Genomic DNA, 25,658 nt, shown 5'->3' on the forward strand with positions numbered 1-25,658 from the left:
TTAATCCAGCTCCTCACCCGGTTCCCACGTACCCGTATATCCCCCCGACGGCGCCCTCCCGCCTCAACCACCCCATCCCATAACAGCTCCCCCTTCTCCCCAGCAGCAGCAACCCAGTTAACCCCCCCCTCCCCCGCTAGATCCCTTCCTAGCGTAGTTGCACCCCCCATGTTGCTCCCAGAAGTCAGCAAACTCTGGCTGACCTCGGCTTCCCCCCTTGTCCTCGGCCCCCACTGTGCGAGGCCCCCTCCTTCCTGCGTCCCTATTCCCGCCATAATTACCATAGCGCGGGAACAAAGCCCCCATTCTGTAAACTTAAGCAAATAGCTGCCCCAGTCGTCCCTGGTCAGCTGGTGTTAATTTTATGTAAAATAAGATAAATTAGTAAAGCGCTTTTGTTGCGACTAGTGTTTCCAGTGCCCCCCTCCTCGGGCAGCACGGTAGCATGGTGGTTAGCACAATTGCTTCACAGCTCCAGGGTCCCAGGTTCGATTCCCGGCTTGGGTCACTGTCTGTGTGGAGTCTGCACATTCTCCCCGTGTGTGCGTGGGTTTCCTCCGGGTGCTCCGGTTTCCTCCCACAGTCCAAAGATGTGCAGGTTAGGTGGATTGGCCATGCTAAATTGCCCTTAGTGTCCAAAATTGCCCTTAGTGTTGGGTGGGGTTGCTGGGTTATGGGGATAGGGTGGAGGTGTGGACCTTGGGTAGGGTGCTCTTTCCAAGAGTCGGTGCAGACTCGATGGGCTGAATGGCCTCCTTCTGCACTGTAAATTCTATGTCTATGTCTATATCTATGTCCACGCAAGTCCATGCATCACTGGTCATAGTTACTGTGCACAGTCCCACACACTTGGTTGGGATCCAGGTTTGTCAGACGCAATTTTAACCATTACCTTTCTATCTGTTCTCTTGTTGTGGTCAATTGTCACTAAGTATTTCATTCTCAACTTCTTAAATTGTTGACTTCCGGGTGCGGCGATGACCAGCTAAGTCGCACGTTTCGGCACCTCCCGTTGAAACGGACTTTTGGGCTCTTATTAAGAGCCCCAACGGCAATTTTTAACGGCCAAAATCATTGTGTGGTGAAATAGGAGGGAATCCCCCCGGATAAATATGGATAAAGGAGAGGATAGCGGCCGGATTGCAGTGGATCCACTGGAGCAGCGGCAAGGAAGGGAAGCGCGAAGCAAGATGGCGTTGGAAGGTGGCCGTTTGGTATGGGGCCCGGAGCAACAAGATTTCCTGCGGCGCTGTGTGGAAGAGCTGAAGAAGGAGGTGTTGGCCCCGATGCTACAGGCGATTGAAGGGCTAAAGGAGGCGCAGAGGACCCAGGAGTTGGAGCTTCGGGTCGTGCAGGCAAAGGCTGCGGAGAATGAGGATGAAATACAGGGCCTGGTGGTAAAGACAGAGACGCACGAGGCACAGCACAAAAGGTGTGTGGAGAGGTTGGAAGCCCTGGAGAATAACTCGAGGAGGAAGAATTTAAGAGTCATGGGTCTTCCCGAAGGCACAGAGGGGGCGGACGTCGGGGCATATGTGAGCACGATGCTTCACTCGCTAATGGGATCGGAGGCCCCGACGGGCCCTTTGGAGGTGGAGGGAGCTTACCGAGTTCTGGCGCGAAGACCAAAGGCAGGAGAAATACCTCGAGCCATAGTGGTGAGATTTCACCGCTACAATGACAGAGATGGTTCTAAGATGGGCGAAGAAAACTCGGAGCTGCAGGTGGGAGAACGCGGTGATCCGCGTGTACCAGGATTGGAGTGCGGAGGTGGCGAGAAGGAGGGCAAGTTTCAACCGGGCCAAGGCGGTGCTCCACAAAAAGAAGGTTACATTTGTAATGTTGCAGCCGGCGAGACTGTGGGTCACACACCAAGGGAAGCACCACTACTTTGAGACGTCAGAAGAGGCGTGGACATTCATTGTGGACGAGAAGCTGGAATAGTCTGGCGAGAGAAAAAGCTTCTGTAATAAAGTGGTGGGGTGATTATGTGGGACGAGGAAGGGGAAGGGGGGGGGAATTTTTTCAATTTTTCAATTTTGTAGCTTTCCTCTTTTCCCCTCGTGGGGGGGGGGAGGAGTATGGGGAACTGTGGGCGCCAGTGGGAAGGAAAGGGGAAGGAGAAGGGAACTGCGCCATCAGGGACGGGGCCGAGTGGGAAACGCGGGCTTTGCTCCCGCGCTATGATAATTGTGGCGGGAACGGGGACGCAGGAAGGAGGGTTTAAACTAGGAAAGTAGGAAGGAACTTAAGCAAGGAGTCAGGAGGGCTAGAAGGGGTCACGAAAAGACATTGGCAAATAGGGTTAAAGAAAATCCCAAAGCTTTTTACACGTACATAAAAAGCAAGAGGGTAGCCAGGGAAAGGGTTGGCCCACTGAAGGATAGGCAAGGGAATCTATGTGTGGAGCCAGAGGAAATGGGCGAGGTACTAAATGAATACTTTGCATCAGTATTCACCAAAGAGAAGGAATTGGTAGATGTTGAGTCTGGAGAAGGGGGTGTAGATAGCCTGGGTCACATTGTGATCCAAAAAGACGAGGTGTTGGGTGTCTTAAAAAATATTAAGGTAGATAAGTCCCCAGGGCCTGATGGGATCTACCCCAGAATACTGAAGGAGGCTGGAGAGGAAATTGCTGAGGCCTTGACAGAAATCTTTGGATCCTCGCTGTCTTCAGGGAATGTCCCGGAGGACTGGAGAATAGCCAATGTTGTTCCTCTGTTTAAGAAGGGTAGCAAGGATAATCCCGGGAACTACAGGCCGGTGAGCCTTACTTCAGTGGTAGGGAAATTACTGGAGAGAATTCTTCGAGACAGGATCTACTCCCATTTGGAAGCAAATGGACATATTAGTGAGAGCCACCATGGTTTTGTGAAGGGGAGGTCGTGTCTCACTAACTTGATAGAGTTTTTTGAGGAGGTCACTAAGATGATTGATGCAGGTAGGGCAGTAGATGTTGTCTATATGGACTTCAGTAAGGCCTTTGACAAGGTCCCTCATGGTAGACTAGTACAAAAGGTGAAGTCACACGGGATCAGGGGTGAGCTGGCAAGGTGGATACAGAACTGGCTAGGCCATAGAAGGCAGAGAGTAGCAATGGAGGGATGCTTTTCTAATTGGAGGGCTGTGACCAGTGGTGTTCCACAGGGATCAGTGCTGGGACCTTTGCTCTTTGTAGTATATATAAATGATTTGGAGGAAAATGGTCTGATTAGTAAGTTTGCAGACGACACAAAGGTTGGTGGAATTGCGGATAGCGATGAGGACTGTCGGAGGATACAGCAGGATTTAGATTGTCTGGAGACTTGGGCGGAGAGATGGCAGATGGAGTTTAATCCGGACAAATGTGAGGTAATGCATTTTGGAAGGTCTAATGCAGGTAGGGATTATACAGTGAATGGTAGAACCCTCAAGAGTATTGAAAGTCAAAGAGATCTAGGAGTACAGGTCCACAGGTCATTGAAAGGGGCGACACAGGTGGAGAAGGTAGTCAAGAAGGCATACGGCATGCTTGCCTTCATTGGCCGGGGCATTGAGTATAAGAATTGGCAAGTCATGTTGCAGCTGTATAGAACCTTAGTTAGGCCACACTTGGAGTATAGTGTTCAATTCTGGTCGCCACACTACCAGAAGGATGTGGAGGCTTTAGAGAGGATGCAGAAGAGATTTACCAGAATGTTGCCTGGTATGGAGGGCATTAGCTATGAGGAGCGGTTGAATAAACTTGGTTTGTTCTCACTGGAACGAAGGAGGTTGAGGGGAGACCTGAGAGAGGTATACAAAATTATGAGGGGCATAGACAGAGTGGATAGTCAGAGGCTTTTCCCCAGGATAGAGGGGTCAATTACTAGGGGGCATAGGTTTAAGGTGAGAGGGGCAAGGTTTAGATTAGATGTACGAGGCAAGTTTTTTACGCAGAGGGTAGTGGGTGCCTGGAGCTCGCTACCGGAGGAGGTAGTGGAAGCAGGGACGATAGGGACATTTAAGGGGCATCTTGACAAATATATGAATAGGATGGGAATAGAAGGATACGGACCCAGGAAGTGTAGAAGATTGTAGTTTAGTCGGGCAGCATGGTCTAAAATGCTGCCCGATCCCTTACCCTAAAACTACAATCCAGGTTCCCATGCCCCTGCTGGGTTTAAACTAATGCAGCAGGGGCATGGGAACCTGGATTGTAGTTTTAGGGTAAGGGAGAATGAGAGTATAGAGGTCAGGAGCACAGATTTGACATCGCAGGAGGGGGCCAGTGTTCAGGTAGGTGGTTTGAAGTGTGTTTACTTCAATGCCAGGAGTATACGAAACAAGGTAGGGGAACTGGCAGCGTGGGTTGGTACCTGGGACTTCGATGTTGTGGCCATTTCGGAGACATGGATAGAGCAGGGACAGGAATGGATGTTGCAGGTTCCGGGGTTTAGGTGTTTTAGTAAGCTCAGAGAAGGAGGCAAAAGAGGGGGAGGTGTGGCGCTGCTAGTCAAGAGCAGTATTACGGTGGCGGAGAGGATGCTAGATGGGGACTCTTCTGCCGAGGTAGTATGGGCTGAAGTTAGAAACAGGAAAGGAGAGGTCACCCTGTTGGGAGTTTTTTATAGGCCTCCAAATAGTTCTAGGGATGTAGAGGAAAGGATGGCGAAGATGATTCTGGATATGAGCGAAAGTAACAGGGTAGTTATTATGGGAGATTTTAACTTTCCAAATATTGACTGGAAAATATATAGTTCGAGTACAATAGATGGGTCGTTTTTTGTCCAGTGTGTGCAGGAGGGTTTCCTGAAACAATACGTTGACAGGCCAACAAGAGGCGAGGCCACGTTGGATTTGGTTTTGGGTAATGAACCAGGCCAGGTGTTGGATTTGGAGGTAGGAGAGCACTTTGGGGACAGTGACCACAATTCGGTGACGTTTACGTTAATGATGGAAAGGGATAAGTATACACCGCAGGGCAAGAGTTATAGCTGGGGGAAGGGCAATTATGATGCCATTAGACGTGACTTGGGGGGGATAAGGTGGAGAAGTAGGCTGCAAGTGTTGGGCACACTGGATAAGTGGGGCTTGTTCAAGGATCAGCTACTGCGTGTTCTTGATAAGTATGTACCGGTCAGACAGGGAGGAAGGCGTCGAGCGAGGGAACCGTGGTTTACCAAGGAAGTGGAATCTCTTGTTAAGAGGAAGAAGGAGGCCTATGTGAAGATGAAGTGTGAAGTTTCGGTTGGGGCGATGGATCGTTACAAGGTAGCGAGGAAGGATCTAAAGAGAGAGCTAAGACGAGCAAGGAGGGGACATGAGAAGTATTTGGCAGGAAGGATCAAGGAAAACCCAAAAGCTTTCTATAGGTATGTCAGGAATAAGCGAATGACTAGGGAAAGAGTAGGACCAGTCAAGGACAGGGATGGGAAATTGTGTGTGGAGTCTGAAGAGATAGGCGAGATACTAAATGAATATTTTTCGTCAGTATTCACTCAGGAAAAAGATAATGTTGTGGAGGAGAATGCTGAGCCCCAGGCTAATAGAATAGATGGCATTGAGGTACGTAGGGAAGAGGTGTTGGCAATTCTGGACAGGCTGAAAATAGATAAGTCCCCGGGACCTGATGGGATTTATCCTAGGATTCTATGGGAGGCCAGGGAAGAGATTGCTGGACCTTTGGCTTTGATTTTTATGTCATCATTGGCTACAGGAATAGTGCCAGAGGACTGGAGGACAGCAAATGTGGTCCCTTTGTTCAAAAAGGGGAGCAGAGACAACCCCGGCAACTATAGGCCGGTGAGCCTCACGTCTGTAGTGGGTAAAGTCTTGGAGGGGATTATAAGAGACAAGATTTATAATCATCTAGATAGGAATAATATGATCAGGGATAGTCAGCATGGCTTTGTGAAGGGTAGGTCATGCCTCACAAACCTTATTGAGTTCTTTGAGAAGGTGACTGAACAGGTAGACGAGGGTAGAGCAGTTGATGTGGTGTATATGGATTTCAGCAAAGCGTTTGATAAGGTTCCCCACGGTAGGCTATTGCAAAAAATACGGAGGCTGGGGATTGAGGGTGATTTAGAGATGTGGATCAGAAATTGGCTAGCTGAAAGAAGACAGAGGGTGGTGGTTGATGGGAAATGTTCAGAATGGAGTACAGTCACAAGTGGAGTACCACAAGGATCTGTTCTGGGGCCGTTGCTGTTTGTCATTTTTATCAATGACCTAGAGGAAGGCGCAGAAGGGTGGGTGAGTAAATTTGCAGACGATACTAAAGTCGGTGGTGTTGTCGATAGTGTGGAAGGATGTAGCAGGTTACAGAGGGATATAGATAAGCTGCAGAGCTGGGCTGAGAGGTGGCAAATGGAGTTTAATGTAGAGAAGTGTGAGGTGATTCACTTTGGAAGGAATAACAAGAATGCGGAATATTTGGCTAATGGTAAAGTTCTTGAAAGTGTGGATGAGCAGAGGGATCTAGGTGTCCATGTACATAGATCCCTGAAAGTTGCCACCCAGGTTGATAGGGTTGTGAAGAAGGCCTATGGAGTGTTGGCCTTTATTGGTAGAGGGATTGAGTTCCGGAGTCGTGAGGTCATGTTGCAGCTGTACAGAACTCTGGTACGGCCGCATTTGGAGTATTGCGTACAGTTCTGGTCACCGCATTATAGGAAGGACGTGGAGGCTTTGGAGCGGGTGCAGAGGAGATTTACCAGGATGTTGCCTGGTATGGAGGCAAAATCTTATGAGGAAAGGCTGATGGACTTGAGGTTGTTTTCGTTGGAGAGAAGAAGGTTAAGAGGAGACTTAATAGAGGCATACAAAATGATCAGGGGGTTGGATAGGGTGGACAGTGAGAGCCTTCTCCCGCGGATGGATATGGCTGGCACGAGGGGACATAACTTTAAACTGAGGGGTAATAGATATAGGACAGAGGTCAGAGGTAGGTTCTTTACGCAAAGAGTAGTGAGGCCGTGGAATGCCCTACCTGCTACAGTAGTGAACTCGCCAACATTGAGGGCATTTAAAAGTTTATTGGATAAACATATGGATGATAATGGCATAGTGTAGGTTAGATGGCTTTTGTTTCGGTGCAACATCGTGGGCCGAAGGGCCTGTACTGCGCTGTATTGTTCTATGTTCTATGTTCTATGGTCGGCACGGGCTTGGAGGGCCGAAGGGCCTGTTCCTGTGCTGTACATTTCTTTGTTCTTTGTTCTCTGAGGGGGCCTCGCACAATGAGGGGCCGAGGACAAACGGGGGAAGCCGAGGTCAGCCAGAGTTCTGGGAGCAACATGGGGGGTGCAACTACGCTAGAAAGGGATCTAGCGGAGGGGGGGGGGGGGGGGAGTTAACTGGGTTGCTGCTGCTAAGGGGAAGGGGGAGCTGTTATAGGGCGGGGTGGTCGGGACGGGAGAGCACCGTCGGTGGGATATACGGGTACGTGGGAACCGGGTGAGGAGCTGGATTAAAAAAGGGGATGGCTAGTCGACAAGGGGGGGGGGGTAAAGAGCCCCCCAACCCGGCTGATCACGTGGAACGTGAGAGGGCTGAATGGGCCGATTAAAAGGGCACGGGTACTCGCACACCTAAAGAACTTAAAGGCAGATGTGGTCATGTTGCAGGAGACGCACTTGAAACTGGCAGATCAGGTCAGACTACGTAAAGGATGGGTGGGGCAAGTGTTCCATTCGGGCTTAGATGCGAAGAATAGGGGGGTGGCTATCTTAGTGGGGAAACGGGTACAGTTTGAGGCAAAGACCATAGTGGCGGACAGTGGGGGTAGATACGTGATGGTGAGTGGCAGATTGCAAGGGGAGGCGGTGGTTCTGGTGAACATATACGCCCCGAACTGGGATGATGCAAACTTCATGAAGCGTATGCTGGGCCGTATCCCGGACCTGGAGGCGGGAAAGCTGGTAATGGGGGGAGACTTCAATACGGTGCTTGATCCAGGGCTGGACCGGTCTAGGTCTAAGACCGGGAGGAGGCCGGCAGCGGCCAAGGTGCTTAAGGACTTCATGGAGCAGATGGGAGGAGTAGACCCCTGGAGATTTATTAGGCCTAGGAGTGAGGAGTTTTCATTTTTCTCCCATGTTCACAAGGTGTATTCACGGATAGACTTTTTTGCCCTGGGAAGGGCACTGATTCCGAAGGTGACAGGGACAGAGTACATGGCCATAGCCATTTCGGACCACGCTCCACATTGGGTAGATCTGGAGACAGGAGAGGAAAAGGAGCAGCACCCACTCTGGAGATTGGATATGGGGTTGTTGGCGGATGAGGGGGTATGTCTAAGGGTGAGGGGGTGTATCAAAAGGTACCTGGAGCTTAATGGTAATGGAGAGGTCCAGGTGGGAGTGGTCTGGGAGGCGCTGAAGGCGGTGGTCAGAGGGGAACTGATATCCATAAGGGCCCATAAAGGGAAGCAAGAGGGTAAAGAAAGGGAGCGACTGTTGAGAGAACTTCTGAGGGTAGACAGGCAATATGCAGAGGCTCCGGAGGAGGGACTGTACAGGGAAAGACAAAGGCTACATATGGAATTTGACCTGCTGACCACGGGCAAGGCAGAAGCACAGTGGAGGAGGGCACAGGGAGTACAGTATGAGTATGGAGAGAATGCGAGCCGGTTACTGGCCCAACAACTAAGGAAGAGGGGAGCGGCGAGGGAGATAGGTGGGGTGAGGGATGAGGAAGGTGAGATGGAACGGGGAGCGGAGAGGGTGAACGGGGTGTTTAAGGCATTCTACGAGAGGCTGTATAAGGCTCAGCCCCCGGAAGGGAAGGAGGGAATGATGCATTTCCTAGATCGGCTGGAATTCCCGAAGGTGGAGGAGCAGGAGAGGGCGGGACTGGGAGCACGGATTGAGGTGGAGGAGGTGGTAAAGGGGATTGGGAGCATGCAGGCGGGGAAGGCCCCGGGAACGGATGGGTTCCCGGTGGAATTTTATAGGAAATACATGGACCTACTGGCGCCGCTTTTGACGAGAACCTTTAATGAGGCCAGGGAAAGGGGGAAGTTGCCCCAGACTATGTCGGAGGCGACGATATCGTTACTCTTAAAGAAGGAAAAAGACCCGCTGCAGTGCGGGTCTTACAGGCCTATTTCCCTCCTGAACGTGGATGCTAAGCTCCTGGCCAAGGTGATGGCGACAAGGATAGAGGATGGTGTCCCGGGGGTGGTCCACGAGGATCAAACTGGGTTCGTTAACGGGAGACAGCTGAACACGAATATACGGAGGTTGCTAGGGGTTATGATGATGCCCCCGCCGGAGGGGGAGGCGGAGATAGTGGTGGCGATGGACGCTGAGAAAGCATTTGACAGAGTGGAGTGGGACTACCTATGGGAAGTGTTGAGGAGATTTGGTTTTGGAGAGGGGTTTATTGGATGGGTACAGCTGCTATATAGGGCCCCGGTGGCAAGTATGATCACGAACAGGCAGAGGTCCGTCTACTTCCGTCTTTATAGAGGGACAAGACAGGGGTGTCTCCTGTCCCCGTTACTGTTTGCATTGGCAATTGAGCCGCTGGCCATAGCACTGAGGGGCTCTAGGAAGTGGAGGGGAGTACTCAGGGGAGGAGAAGAACACCAGGTATCATTGTATGCAGATGATCTATTGCTGTATGTTGCGGACCCTGTGGAGGGGATGCCTGAGATAATGCGGACACTCAGGGAGTTTGGGGAATTTTCTGGGTACAAATTGAATATTGGGGAAGAGTGAGTTGTTCGTGGTGCATCCGGGGGAGCAGAGCAGGGGAATAGATGATTTACCGCTGAGGAGGGTAATAAGAGATTTCCGGTACTTAGGGATCCAGATAGCCGGGAGCTGGGGAACCCTACATAGGCTTAATTTAACACGATTGGTGGAACAGATGGAGAAGGATTTTACGAGATGGGACATGGTGTCCCTGTCACTGGTGGGTAGGGTGCAGGCGGTCAAAATGGTAGTCCTCCCGAGATTTCTTTTTGTGTTCCAGTGCCTCCCGGTGATGGTTACGAGGGCTTTTTCAAAAAAATTGAGAAGAGTGTTATGAGCTTTGTGTGGGCTGGGAAGACCCCAGGAGTGAGGAGGTTTTTTTTGCAGCGTAGCAGGGATAGGGGGGGGACTGGCACTGCCGAGCTTAAGTGATTATTATTGGGCCGCCAATATCTCAATGGTGCGTAAGTGGATGGGAGAAGGGGAGGGAGCGGCGTGGAAGAGACTGGAAATGGCGTCCTGTAAAGGAACCAGCCTACAAGCATTGGCGACGGCGCCGTTGCCGTTCTCCCCGAAGAAATACACCACAAGTCCAGTGGTGGTGGCAACGCTGAAAATTTGGGGGCAGTGGAGACGGCATAAGGGAATGACGGGTGCCTCGGTGCGGTCCCCGATAAGGAATAATCATAGGTTTGTCCCGGGGAGAATAGATGGGGGATTTAGAACATGGCAGAGAGCAGGGATTGTGCAACTGAGGGATCTGTTCCTAGACGGGACGTTTGCGAGTATGGGAGCGCTGACAGAAAATTACGGGTTGCCCCAGGGCAATGCATTTCGGTATATGCAATTGAGGGCTTTTGTGAGGCAACAGGTGAGGGAATTTCCGCAGCTCCCGACGCAGGAGATTCAGGATAGAGTGATTTCGGGGACATGGGTGGGGGAAGGTAGGGTGTCAGATATATACAGGGAAATGAGAGACGAGGGGGAGATCATGGTGGATGAGCTGAAGGGAAAATGGGAAGAAGAGCTGGGGGAACAGATCGAAGAGGGGCTGTGGGCAGATGCCCTACGCAGGGTAAACTCTTCGTCCTCGTGTGCCAGGCTTAGCCTGATACAATTCAAGGTCTTGAACAGGGCGCACATGACCGGAGCAAGGCTCAGTAAATTTTTTGGGGTAGAGGATAGGTGCGGGAGATCCGCGAGAAGCCCAGCGAACCACACCCACATGTTTTGGTCATGCTCGGCACTGCATGGGTTCTGGGTGGGGGTGGCAAATGTGCTTTCGAAGGTGGTGGGGGTCCGGGTCGAGCCAAGCTGGGGGTTGGCTATATTCGGGGTTGCAGAAGAGCCAGGAGTGCAGGAGGCGAGAGAGGCTGATGTTTTGGCCTTTGCGTCCCTAGTAGCCCGGTGAAGGATATTGTTAATGTGGAAGGAAGCTAAACCCCCGGGCGTGGAGGCCTGGATAAACGACATGGCAGGGTTTATAAAACTGGAACGGATAAAGTTCGCACTAAGAGGTTCGGCTCAAGGGTTCACCAGGCGGTGGCAACCGTTCATTGACTACCTCGCAGAACGATAAAGGAACTGGGAAAGTAGCAGCAGCAACCCAGGGGGGGAGTGGGGGGCTCGGGTGGGTCCACAGGGGTGTTTTTGTATGGATATTGTTACTTGGATATGTATATTGGCTTGATTGACTTTATTATTTGGGAGAGTTAATATTTTGTTATGGCAGTTGCCATTTAGTTTACATATTATTTATTTATTTGTTAAAAAACGGTCACTATTGTTTATATTGTTTTATTGTTGTAAAAAGGGAAACATTTTTGTATTGTTTTGTTTGGCCGGAAAAAAAAATTTGAATAAAATATATTTTTTTAAAAAACTTTTAAAATTGTTTCAAATAGAATGTCTTTTTAAAAATTCCCTCTCTCATGATCAATTTCAGATTCTCTTAAGACTACTTTCACTATTGTCTTGACTTTTCTAAAGTTTAAAAAATATATATTTTTCAATTCAATTTAAAACTCTGATCTTGCCTGTGTCGGTTTATTATCCAAGCTTGTTTGTAATCTAGCTAGAAATGTTTGTTCTTCTTAAAGGTAAACAACCTTGCTGGCAAGTTCTGCTAATCTCAAGGCCTTGAGGTATAGCATTTGAAAATGAAATGAAAATCGCTTATTGTCACGAGTAGGCTTCAATGAAGTTACTGTGAAAAGCCCCTAGTCACCACATTCCGGCGCCTGTTCGGGGAGGCTGGTACAGGAATTGAACCGTGCTGCTGGCTTGCCTTGGTCTGCTTTAAAAGCCAGCGATTTAGCCCAGTGAGCTAAACCAGCCCCTGACTAGCAATGTACTTTTACTCTAATGCAAAGGTGTTATATCTATTCAGCCTAACTCACTCTTACATTGGTCTTCCAATTCCTTCTTCCAGCCTCTGTTGGATTGTCACATTCATAAGCCATCTTCACACATTTTCCTATCTGTTCGATGTATTCTCTTGGTATTTTGTAACCCAACAGTTATTTTGTTGTGCTTGGTGGCATCTCTCTGCCTTCTCCCACAAATTGTTTTGCATTTGTGGAAGGTTTATCAGGTCTTTTAAAAATCACTTCCATCATCCTAGATTCCACTGTCTTAAAAAGGATGAGTCATTCAATAATTATTCTAGACTCTTCTCAAAAATCAAAAGTCAACAGGGATCTTCATCTCAAGATCTTTGCTTATTTCCCACAGTAAATGCGTCAGGTGATGGCCAGATTATCAAATTCACTTCTCTTAAAGATTTGTAGGTTGTGTTCCTTTTCCCCTATTCTTTTCCTATTTCATCATAACATCTAAGTCAGTTTGTCTGGAGAAACTTTACAGTCCAGTAGAGCATTCTTATAATATCTTTAAAACAGAAATCAAACATTTCTATTTGTTCCCAGGCATTCACACGTTTAATTTTTGCCGCCTTTCCATGAAACAATGTTTTATTTTCCAAAGGTAGCCCTCTAAATTAAAATTGTCTCAGCAATGATCCTACGATCCCGGACCGGACCCCAACATTTGCTCGGATACCAGACAGAAACTCCAGTACTCTATTTAAATTTGTAAAATGTTGAGAAAAGGATACTCCGCTCCTGGAATGATTCCACGCGAAAACAAGAAAATGGCATATTAAAACAAACTTTATTATTAACACAGTATTATACCACCCTAACATCACAGAAATATAGATTACAATTGCCAATTAACAATAAAATGAAACACTTTAGTTCCTAATTGCTACCTATCTCCAATCAGCACGGTAGCATTGTGGATAGCACAATTGCTTCACAGCACCAGGGTCCCAGGTTCGATTCCTGCTTGGGTCACTGTCTGTGCGGAGTCTACACATCCTCCCCGTGTGTGCGTGGGTTTCCTCCGGGTGCTCCGGTTTCCTCCCACAGTCCAAAGATGTGCAGGTTAGGTGGATTGGCCATGATAAATTGCCCTTAGTGTCCAAAATTGCCCTTAGTGTTGAGTGGGGTTACTGGGTTATGGGGATAGGGTGGAGGTGTTGACCTTGGGTAGGGTGCTCTTTCCAAGAGCCGTGCAGACTCGATGGGCTGAATGGCCTCCTTCTGCACTGTATAATCTATGATAATCAAGCAAAACCCACCACAGGTCAAACCCCATTATTAAATAATGTGAGTAAACACAGGATTCCTTGACAACCTCCGGATAAATATTTCTTCCAAAAGACTGCTTGGAGAGAGAGATCCTGTCAGGAAACAGCCTGCAGATTCTACCGCTCAACCTGACAGCAATTTTGCAGAAGCTGCTGTTCTATTCACAGCCAAATCTAAACTGACAGCTAGAGACCTGTGGTACAGTCCTGATTCCTCCCATTGCTACATCACCTTTATCCCACGTAATGTCGCCTCCTGTAACCATCACTTCTAACATTCCTGTTTTCCCAATTCCCCTTTTAACTTCATTATAATTTAATTATTATTTTCTTCCATTTAAGTCAATTTCCAAAGCCTGATTTTATATGCATTGCCTATCTTGGTTGATTCAAAATCTCAAAGACGCATTCTCTGTTTAAAAAATGAATTTAGAGTACCCAATTATTTTTTTTTCCAATTAAGGGGCAATTTAGGGTGGCCAATCCACCTAACCTGCACATCTTTGGGTTGTGGGGGTGAAACCCACGCAGATACGGGTGAATGTGCAAACTCCACATGGACAGTGATCCAGGGCCGGGATTCGAACCCGGGTCCTCAGCACCGTAGGCAGCAGTGCTAACCACTGTGCCACATGCCGCCTCTCAGGCGCATTCTCTACGAAGCAAATTACCACCTGCAAAAATGTTTGTTTCTTATCTGGAGGGGATATGACAAACACAATAAAATTCCCACACTTGGTCCAAATTCCTCCGGACTAAGCTTAAAATTTCCACATTTTACTGGTGTTGTTGAGTTCCCACAATTAACCCTTATGATTAAAAAAAAAATCAGCTGTCTGCTGAAATGGTTAATTGTTCTACAAAACCTAAAGGGGCGGGGAGAGGGCGGAGAAACTTGGCATGCAATTGCATCCCGTTACGTAATTTAAAAACCTCTCGTTCTATTTGCTTCAATTTCATTTCTTTTGTCTATCCTTTTCCCCCTTTAATTTCCAATATTTGCTAATTAACCCAAGTTACTTTGTGAAATGAGTTGTTAACTGAATCGCAAAATTTTAAAAAACTTACATGTACTGAGAAGCTCGTATTGAATTGCAGCCGAACTGTCATCTTATCTTTGTTTTGGGAACCGACTGGCCTAACAATTTCTAAACATGTATAGCTTACTTTCAAACCTTGAATCCTAGTGCAGTTTGAATTTCCTTTAAACAGACTTTCACATTAAATGAAGTTTAGTTTCCTTTCCAAATTAAATTGAAACAGTTTTTACACACCTAAACAAGACAATAACAAGCCTCTTACTAGCATATCTCAAAATAGAAACAGTAAATTCATTTCCTCCATTTTAACTTTAGCTGTTCCTAACTCTCTAGTACAAGGGAAGGGGGAATATATGACTAAATGTTTAGGACAGCTTCTCCCTTCCTAATCTCGTAATGAGCTGTACCTTTCCTTATCAACCTGTGTCCAACTCTGAATGGCCTTTGTTAGGGTTTACAAAATGCTTTTTCACAGAAAGAATTTTTGGGTCACAAGCCTGTATTTCATTTACAGTTTGGCCAGCCGAGTGATTTCATTTTATCATCAGTTTCCTCTGCTTTCAGGCGAGGTAAAGTGACGCTGACCCCTCACCTTCCCACTCCTCAGCAAATTTGAGTTCTTTCAGGCTTTATCTTACCCTGTAAATTTATTAAACCTATTGGCTATGGCCATAGGAGCCTCGGCCCAAGGGCAGTTGGTGACTGTGTTTTATCTTACATGGTGGCCTCGCCCCTATACACCCAATGGTGTTGCTGCAAACTGCAGCCACCGGCTGTTCTGGATTATGTCATTCATTTGTCCAACCATTTGTACATTTAAACTGATGGAAGTATGGACCACTACCCTTTCTGTTATTTGTCCTTCTGACCTACCCATCAACTTTCCTATCCCTTGGGGATCCCTTCTTGGTTCCACACATCCTTCTGCATTTTCTTAACTAATTTACACTGTTATTCCACTATGAACCTTGTGATGGAGCTCTGGGCTCCCCAATTAAAGCCCGTATTGCTCCCTTCCTCCTTCTTCTCAGACATTCCTCCTGTTTCTACACAGTTAGTTCATAATTTCAGCGTAGTTCTTGTTATCTTATGAAAATGCGGTCTACTTCTTCGCAGCTTCGACCAGTCTCTCGTCTAAGCATTCGCTGCCTGCATGGCTTTCACTGCAGTACTACCAATTGTCAGTCTGCCTGCATGGCTTCAACTACACTCACCCTCCTGTGCTCCATACTTCTTCTTTGTGGCCGTTAACCTGCCTGTGCAGCTTTTACTACAGTTTTACTACCCATCAGTCCGCCTGCAAGGCTTCAACCATACTGGCCTGACTGTGCCCTTATACTCGGTAGTGGCTTGCCCCATCTCATGCAGCTTCGGTCCTGAAAGCCCACCTGCACAGCTCTGCCCCTACCTTGGCGCCTGGCTCTGTCCTGAGTTCTCCTCCCTCAGGTTCTTTAATACTCGACCAGATCATTTCAAACAGTCTGACTGCACTAGGGATGGTAAATAAAATATACTCATTTGGATTGGATTGGATTTGTTTATTGTCACGTGTACCGAGGTACAGTGAAAAGTATTTTTCTGCGAGCAGCTCAACAGATCATTAAGTACATGGGAAGAAAAGGGAAGAAAAGAAAATACATAATAGGGCAACACAACATATACAATGTAACTACATAAGCACTAGCATCGGATGAAGCATACAGGGTGTAGTGTTAATGAGGTCAGTCCATAAGAGGGTCATTTAGGAGTCTGGTGACAGAGGGGAAGAAGCTGTTTTTGAGTCTGTTCGTGCGTGTTCTCAGACTTCTGTATCTCCTGCCCAATGGAAGAAGTTGGAACAGTAAGTAAGCCGGGTGGGAGGGATCTTTGATTATGCTGCTCGCTTTCCCCAGGCAGCGGGAGGTGTAGATGGAGTCAATGGATGGGAGGCAGGTTTGTGTGATGGACTGGGCGGTGTTCACGACTCTCTGAAGTTTCTTGTGGTCCTGGGTCGAGCAGTTGCCATACCAGGCTGTGGTGCAGCCCGATAGGATGCTTTCTATGGTGCATCTGTAAAAGTTGGTAAGGGTTAATGTGGACATGCCGAATTTCCTTAGTTTCCTGAGGAAGTATAGGCGCTGTTGTGCTTTCTTGGTGGTAGCGTCGACGTCGGTGGACCAGGACAGATTTTTGGAGATGTGCACCCCTAGGAATTTGAAACTGCTAACCATCTCCACCTCGGCCCCGTTGATGCTGACAGGGGTGTGTACAGTACTTTGCTTCCTGAACTCAATGACCAGCTCTTTAGTTTTGCTGGCATCGAGGGAGTGATTGTTGTCGCTACTCCACTCTACTAGGCTCTCTATCTCCCGCCTGTATTCGGACTCGTCGTTATTCGAGATCCGGCCCACTATGGTCGTATCGTCAGCAAACTTGTAGATGGAGTTGGAACCAAGTTTTGCCACGCAGTCGTGTGTGTACAGGGAGCAGAGTAGAGGGCTAAGTACGCAGCCTTGCGGGGCCCCGGTATTGAGGACTATTGTGGAGGAGGTGTTGTTCATTCTTACTGATTGTGGTCTGTTGGTCAGAAAGTCGAGGCTCCAGTTGCAGAGTGGGGAGCCAAGTCCTAGGTTTTGGAGCTTTGATATGAGCTTGGCTGGGATTATGGTGTTGAAGGTGGAGCTGTAGTCAATAAATAGGAGTCTGATGTAGGAGTCCTTGTTTTCGAGATGCTCTTGGGATGAGTGTAGGGCCAGGGAAATGGCGTCTGATGTGGACCGGTTGCAGCGGTATGCGAATTGCAGTGGATCAAGGCCTTCTGGGAGTATGGAGGTGATGCGCTTCATGATCAATCTCTCGAAGCACTTCATTACGACTGAAGTCAGGGCCACTGGACGGTAGCCATTGAGGCACGTTGCCTGGTTCTTCTTTGGTACCGGTATGATGGTGGTCTTCTTAAAGCAGGTGGGGACCTCGAAGTGGAGTAGGGACAGGTTAAAGATGTCCGCGAATACCTCTGCCTCTGCCACGAATACCTCTGTACTCAGCCTTTCTGCAGAGCTGTTCTAATGATCCGATACAAATATCTTGTTCGTGATGCCTATTGTTGTAGTGCTAGACTATTATACAAAATAATTTGAGGAGACTCAGGTACAGAACGGTCGTTTATTAGCCAATGTGTTGAGAGAGCACAACCTCCAAGAAAGCTCTCTGCAACTGACTCTACCCAACTGAGAAATCAAGCAATATTTATACATTGTAGGTACCATAGGCAAAGGCATTATTTCCATTTGAACATTGTCTGGTATCCATCTCACTGTTACTTTTGTTTTATAAATTTAGATTACCCATTCTTTTTTCCAATTAAGGGGCAATTAGGCGTGGCCAATCCACCTACCCTGCACACCTTTGGGTTGTGGGGGTGAGACCCACATAGTCACAGGGAGAATGTACAAACTCCACACAGACAGTGACCCAAGGCCGTGATCGAACCCGGGTCCTCTGCGGCGTGAGGCGAGTGCTAATCACTGTGTTGCCATGCTGATAGTTGTGTCTGTGTCTTTAGGTGTTAAAAAAACAAGTTAGACTGAAAAACATGTTATTCAGGGACTTGCGGGTGTCTTTTATCGCGAAGTAAACATTCACTTTAATAATTTTAATCATTTGTCATCTTTTGCCACATCAGCATGTTGTTGGTTGGTGTCTTTATCCTGACTGTGGAATTTTCCTCCCCGTTCTAATATACTATATACTGCATTATATAAGTTCAAAAAATCCTTAAAGACCCCTTAATAGAATATAATTATTGTTTTCCCTGATGAATCATTGAAACGGTAACAGCATGGTAGCATAGTGGTTAGCATAATTGCTTCACAGCTCCAGGGTCCCAGGTTCGATTCCCGGCTTGGGTCACTGTCTGTGTGGAGTCTGCATGTTCTTCCCGTGTGTGCGTGGGTTTACTCCGGGTGCTCCGGTTTCCTTCCACAGTCCAAAGATGTGCAGGTTAGGTGGATTGGCCATGCTAAATTGCCCTTTGTGTCCAAAATTGCCCTTAGTGTTGGGTGGGTATATTGGGGATAGGGTGGAGGTGTGGGCTTGGGTGAGGTGCTCTTTCAAAAAGCCGGTGCAGACTCGATGGGCCAAATGGCCTCCTTCTGCACTGTAAATTCTATGAATTTAACCCGATTCATTAGTTCCCCTCTTCCAGGGAGTCATAGAAACGTTCTTTGTCTGAGATGCTGGAATACAGAGTTGGCACCTTGGCACATATGGGGCGAAATTCTCCCGAAACGGCGCGATGTCCGCCGACTGGTGCCCAAAACGGCGCCAATCAGACGGGCATCGCGCCGCCCCAAAGGTGCGGAATGCTCCGCATCTTTGGGGGCCGAGCCCCAACATTGAGGGGCTAGGCCGGCGCCGCAGGAATTTCCGCCCCGCCAGCTGACGGAAACGGCCTTTGTTGCCCCGCCAGCTGGCGCGGAAATGACATCCCCCCGGCGGCGCATGCGCGGGAGCGTCAGCGGCCGCTGACAGTTTCCCACGCATGCGCAGTGGAGGGAGTCTCTTCCGCCTCCGCCACGGTCTCCACCGTGGGACCCCCCGGGGGCCAGATCGCCCCGCGCTGACTGCCCCGCCCCGCGCCCCCCCCAGGACCCCGGAGCCCGCCCACGCCGCCTTGTCCCGCCGTTCAAAAGGTGGTTTAATCCACGCCGGCGGGACAGGCAATTTATCGGCGAGTCTTCGGCCCATCCGGGCCGGATAATCGAGCGGGGGGTCGACGGGTCCCCCCCCGGCGATTCTCTGGCTCGCGATGGGCCGAAGTTCCGCTGCTGTCATGCCAGTCCCGCTGGCGTGAATCAAACCACCTACCTTACCGGCGGGACTGGCGGCGCGGGTGAGGCTCCAGGGTACTGGGGGGGGCGCGGGGCGATCTGGCCCCGTGGGGTGCCCCCACGGTGGCCTGGCCCGCGATCGGGGCCCACCGATTCGCGGGTGGGCCTGTGCCATGGGGGCTCTCTTTTCCTTCCACCTCGCCCATAGCCTCCACGATGGCCGATGTGGAAGTGGCCCCCCCTGCGCATGCGCGGGGATGACGTCACCCGGCTTTAAAGAGGAGGCTAAAGCAATTCGGGCTGTTAGCCAGCAACCCTGCTGGAAAACATACATGAGAGAACTAGGAGAGAATAAAAAACAAACGTATCAAACTGTCAAAAAATATCTGAAGCTAAAGAATTCATGTTCTCACTTTTTAGAGATTTTGCACAATAGATGTTTTAATATTTAATGTTTATTTGGATTTCAGGCTCTAACAGGTCATACCGTACAAATTGAGACACTCGATGGCAGATTTCTCAGCATCCCAATCAATGACATTGTCCAGTAAGTATTCATAAGCTATTTTCATGTTGTTTTATTGTGGCAGAAGTCCAAAAGCTTTTCCTCTGATTTCTCAGGTATGAATCTATATTGTGAGTCATAGGAACTTGGCAGTTGAACCCAATCCTGTATTCTCCCCACATCCACATGTGGGACACATGTATTTAGCTGCTGGGGCCATTGTGGTAACAATCAGGAGCAGTAATCTTGGTTGTGTTTTTGCTCTTCTATATGCCAGCTGCAATATTCATCAGGGGAACCTAAGAATGCACCAGACTGAAAAAGACCATTTGTATTATCTAGTCAACTCCAGATTTCTAAATCTGAATTTACAATTCATTACCTGTACCATTCAATGATTTTCATATTGTGATGGCCCATATGCTTTTGAAAAAAAAATCCTCATCAGAATTCTCCGTCAGCGGGATTCTCCGGTCGCTGACAGCACGCCCACGCCCCTGGGTCTCCCAACGGCATGGGGTTGCCACAATGGAAAACCTCCATTGGCTGACTGCGGGAATGGAGAATCCCGTTGCCGGCTAGGGTGCACCAGGCAGGAAAACCCACGGCAGGCGGGCAGGAATATCCCGCCCCCTATGTTTTGTGCTGCGGTGACGTTCCCTTTAAGAACTAGGGGCAAAATTCTCCAGAAACGGCGCGATGTCCGCCGACTGGCGCCCAAAACAGCGCAAATCAGACGGGCATCGCGCCCCCCCAAAGGTGCGGAATGCTCCGCATCTTTGGGGGCTGAGCCCCAACCTTAAGGGGCTAGGTCGGCGCCGGACGAATTTCCGCCCCGCCAGCTGGCGGAAAAGGCCTTTGGTGCCCCACCAGCTGGCGCGGAAATGACATCTCCGGGCGGCGCATGCGCGGGAGCGTTAGCGGCCGCTGACAGCTTCCCACGCATGCGCAGTGGAGCGAGTCTCTTCTGCCTCCGCCATGGTGGAGACCGTGGCGGAGGCGGAAGGGAAAGAGTGCCCCCACGGCACAGGCCCGCCCACGGATCGGTGGGCCCCGATCGCGGGCCAGGCCACCGTGGGGGCACCCCTCCGGGCCAGATCGCCCCGCGCCCCCCCCAGGACCCCGGAGCCCGCCCGCGCCGCCTTGTCCTGCCGGTAAGGTAGGTGGTTTAATTTACGCCGGCGGGACAGGCATTTTAGCCGGAGAATCGTGCGGGGGGGCCCGCCAACCGGCGCGGCGCGATTCCCGCCCCCGCCGAATCTCCGGTGCCGGAGACTTCGGCAACTGGTAGGGGCGCGATTCACGCCAGCCCCCGTCGATTCTCCGACCCGGCGGGGGGTCGGAGAATCTCGCCCTAGGTTTTTCTGAAAGTGGTTCGGTATAAAAAAAAGCTTGTTGCCAGTAACTGATCATGTGACCAAGCGGCCTGGGAGATGAGGCAGTGGTGTAGTGGTATTGTCACTGGATTAGTAATAATTGGGTGCAAATCCCACCACAGCAGAAGGTGAAATTTGAATTCAATAAAAATCTGGAATTAAAAGTCTAATGGTGACCATGAAGCCATTGTCGTAAAATCTCATTTGGTTCACTGATGCCCCTGAGGGAAGGAAATTAGCCGTCTTTACCTGGGCTGGCCTACATGTAACTCCAGATCTAAAAAGCAATGTGGTTGATTCGCAAATGTCCTCCAAGCCACTCTGTTGTATCAAACCACGAAGAACAAGTCAATAAGGAATGAAACAGGTTCCTGTATCAAATTCGGCATCGGAAACGACAAAGACAAACCCAGCCCTGTTGACCGTGCAAACTCCTCTTTCCATATGGGGACTTATGCCAAAATTGGGAGATCTGTCTCACAGATGAGTCAACAGCCTGACAGTCGGACTCATGGAATCGTATCGTACAAGTTCCAGACACCACCATCACCATCCCTGGGCATGCTCTGTCCCACCGGTAGGACAGACCCAGCAGAGGTGGCAGCACAGTGGTACACAATCAGGAGAATATTGCCCAGGGAATCCTCAATATTGACTCCATAGCCATGACGTCTCATGGCATCAGGTCAAACATGGGGAAGGAAATCTCCGACTGTAGATAGTGTTGAGGGTTGTTGCAAGTGACAACAGGACATTGACAGGATGCAGAACTGGGCTGAGAAGTGGCAGATGGAGTTCAACCTTGATAAATGTGAAGTGATTCATTTTGGAATGTCGAATTTGAATGCTGAATACAGGGTTAAAGGCAGGATTCTTGGAGGTGTGGAGGAACAGAGGGATCTTGGGGTCCACGTACATGGATCCCTCAAAGTTGCCACCCTGGTTGATAAGGTTGTTAAGAAAGCGTATGGTGTGTTGGCTTTCATTAACAGAGGGGTTGAGTTTAAGAGCCGCGAGGTTTTGCTGCAGCTTTATAAAACCCTAGTTAGATCACACTTGGAATATTGTGGCCAGTTCTGGTCACCTCATTCTTGGAAGAATGTGGATGCTTTGGAGAGGGTACAGAGGAGATTTACCAGGATGCCGCCTGGACTAGAGGGCATGTCTTATGAAAGAAGGTTGAGGGAGCTAGGGCTTTTCTCACTGGAGCGAAGAAGGCAGAGAGGTGACTTGATAGAGGTCATCCTCACCAACCTGTCTGCTGTAGGTGCATATGTCCATGACAGTATTGGTAGGAGTGGCCACTGCACAGTCCTTGTGGAGACGAAGTCCCATCTACACATTGAGGATACCCTCCGTCATGTTGTGTGGCACCAAACAGGAGTAGATCATTCGGCCCCTCGAGCATGCTCAGCCATTTAATAAGATCATGCCTGATCTGATAGTATCCTCAAATTTGCATTCTGCCTGCTCCCAATTATCTTATCACCATCTTGCTTATCAAGAATCTATCCACCTCTGCCTTACAAATATTTAGACTCTGCTTCCACCGGCTTTTCAGGAAGTAATGAATAGTGCAGCAGGGCATGCCAGGAGCAGCACCAAGCATACCTAAAAATGAGGTGTTATTATGGGCCAGAGAACACCAAAGTATATCATGGAGTTCACCTGACCTACAGCTTTTAATAGATTTTGGTTATGGGGAGCACAAGGGCCCACTTTACAGGTGTTATGCAACAGAGAACTAAAGTATTTTTAAACAAAACAATGTTTATTCTATGAATCCAGTTAACATTTTATAAACACACAGTAAACATCTTATCAACTACCAACACAAATACCCCCCCAAAGATACAGTACTCTAAAGGTAACCCTTAATAACTTTCCTTACAACATCCATAAGCCAAACACCATTTTTTCCTACAAAACAGTAGGTTTGAATTCCTTACAGAAAACAGGTATTACTTTGAAGTTATTAAGTGGTCTGGAGACATTCTTTAGCATGCAGAGAAAGAGACCAAAGATACACCTTCTTTGTTTGAATGCAGCTCCCAACTGAAAGCGAAACCAAAAAACTCAGAGCCACAAAACAGCTTCCAGCTCAAAACGAAAGTAAAAGACAGAATCACAGCCCAGCTCCACCCACACAGTAACGTCACTGCAGCCACTTGATAAAACACACTTTTCTTAAAGGGACCCTCACATGACAATGTCAACCTGGTGAAACTACAACACAAGATTGCTTCCTACCAATTACCATCAGTGGCAAATGATGGACACAGAGCTAAGCGATTCCACAAACAATGGATCAGATTTAAGTTCTTTAGTCCTGCCAGCTCCAGTCAGGAATGGTGGTGGACAAATAAAGAACTCACTGGAGGAGACGTCTCCACAAATATTCCCATCCTCAATGATGGGGGAGCACAGCAAACCAGTGTAAAAGGTAAGGCTGAAGCATTTGTAACAATCTTCGGCCAGAAATGCGAGTGGATGATAAATCTTGGCCCTCTCTGAACATGCATGCGAACGTACACATTTGCAACAGTAGGATACTCGGCCCTTCAAGCCTGTACCGTCATTCAATAAGATCTTGGTTGACCTGATTGTAACTTCAGCTCCACATTCCTGCCTACTCCAATAACTTTTCACCCCATTGCTAATCAAGAATTTATCTAGCTCTGCCTTAAAAATATTCAAAGACAGTGCTTCCACTGCCTTTTGAGGAAAAGAGTTCCTGAGACTCAGGACCCTCTAACCTTCCAGAGCTCTCCAGCATCACAGATAATAATCTTCAGCTAATTTGATTCACTTCACGTGATATCAAGAAATGATTTAAGGCACTGGGTACTGCAAAGGCCCTAACAAAATTACGGCAAAAGTGCTCAAGACTTGTGCTCTAGATGTTGTATCCCCCTAGCCAAGCTGTTCCAGTGCAACAAGAGGCTGGAATCCCCCAGTAATGTGGGAGATTGCCCAGATATACCCTGTACACTAAAAGCAGGACAAACCCAACCTGGCCAATTAAACCCCATCAGTCTACTCTCGATCATCAGTAAAGTCATGCAATGAGTCATCAACAGTGCTATCAAGTAGCACTCGCTTAGAAATAACTACTCATTGATGCTCGGTTTGGGTTCCGCCGGGGCCACTCAGTTCCTGACTTCATTACAGCCTTGGTTCAAACATGGACAAAAGAGCTGAACTCTGGAGGTGAGAGTCATTGCCTTTGGCATCAAGGCAGCATTTTTGACTGAGTGTAGCATCAAGAAGCCCTAGTGAAACTGGAGTCAATGGAAATCAAGGGAAAACTCTGCTGGTTGGATTCATATCTCGCACAAAGCAAGATGGTTGTTGGTTGTTGGAGGTCAACCATCTCAGTTCCAGGACATCACTGCAGGGGTTCCTCCATGTACTGTCCTAGGCCCAACCATCTGCTTCAATAATGACCTTTCCATCATAAGGTCAGGAGTGGATATGTTTGCCAATGATTGTATAATGTCACCGCCATTCGCGACTCCTCAGATACTGAAGCAGTCGATGTCTGTTAGGGAGCTGAATCAGCCATTCAGCTCCACTCGAGCAACCAGACAACAGAGTTCTCGATTAAGATCTTTATTCAAGCTATAGCAGCGGATCTTGTTTATCAACGTGTGGCTCCCCGAACAAAGGGATATAACAGTAATTTTACCTTTAGGCTCAAATGCAAGTAATTCACACCAATCAAAACTGTACACTTATTCAAAGTAAATCTATATCCAATCACAACTAATGGTCTTGCTTACGTTATTTGTTTCCCACAGTAGTATTTAATCAATTATAGAAACTCAACACTTGCCTAATTACAATATCCATAGTAAGCAAGCACGTACACATAGCTATATTATCAATAAACATACATCTATGGTCCTTGACTGGTACCTTGAATTGTAACTTATAGCTTCTATCAAAACATATTTGCAGTCCTGGAAAGTAGTGATATATGTGGTTATGGCCTTCTTATAGTCTATCAAAGCTCTCTTGTCCAGTGTTTTTGCAGTTGTCCCCTGCAACCCTTGCAGTTCCCCAGGAACTTAGCTGCGGTCAATGATCTTTACCCCCTTCAGTCCCCCCTTTTTGCCCTTGGATTTACACAAACTGGCCTAACTAGCAGTTGAGAGTTCCTCTCCCCTAACCTCTTTCTTCTGAACAGCAGGCACTACAAACGGACTTCAATTCAATACTCAATGCATAACTTGGTCAGTAAAAGTTGCTGCTTATTAACTAATTGCATGCCACAATGCACAGTGTTGTTGAGCCTCTGGTCTCTCCTCTCACAAGCGGTCAAACAGTTGAGTATCAAGCAAATACTCTACTCTGAACTTACGATTTAACATGATTGTATTCACTAAACTTGCATCAAATACACTATGTATTCAAATCTTATGCTATACAAATGATCACAATTTGCCTCAAGACTCAGCTTCAGACATAACTAGATACTTTGAACTGAATTGGCCAAATTCTTCTCGGAGGTCTGTTCTGTTCGCTGAGTCTTGACTCAGGGTGCTGCATGTGTGAAGTCGTCGCTGAAACTAAAAATTTCCGATGTTTGATTCTTACACTTTTCTGACCT

The 25,658-nt window shown here is 48.2% G+C and overlaps 1 protein-coding gene across 2 annotated transcripts in view; it reads left to right on the forward strand.

The window, feature by feature from the left end:
• dnajb13 (DnaJ heat shock protein family (Hsp40) member B13) overlaps positions 1-25,658 on the forward strand; it is a 169,000-nt gene that overhangs the window by 110,028 nt on the left and 33,314 nt on the right. For both annotated transcript variants that reach the window (XM_072477139.1, XM_072477140.1), the window contains one exon: positions 19,636-19,712. In XM_072477139.1, the coding sequence (XP_072333240.1) occupies positions 19,636-19,712 (77 nt within the window). The remainder of the gene's footprint in view (positions 1-19,635; positions 19,713-25,658) is intronic.

Source organism: Scyliorhinus torazame, chromosome 15 (genome assembly GCF_047496885.1).
Source record: "Scyliorhinus torazame isolate Kashiwa2021f chromosome 15, sScyTor2.1, whole genome shotgun sequence".
Taxonomy (NCBI): domain Eukaryota; kingdom Metazoa; phylum Chordata; class Chondrichthyes; order Carcharhiniformes; family Scyliorhinidae; genus Scyliorhinus; species Scyliorhinus torazame.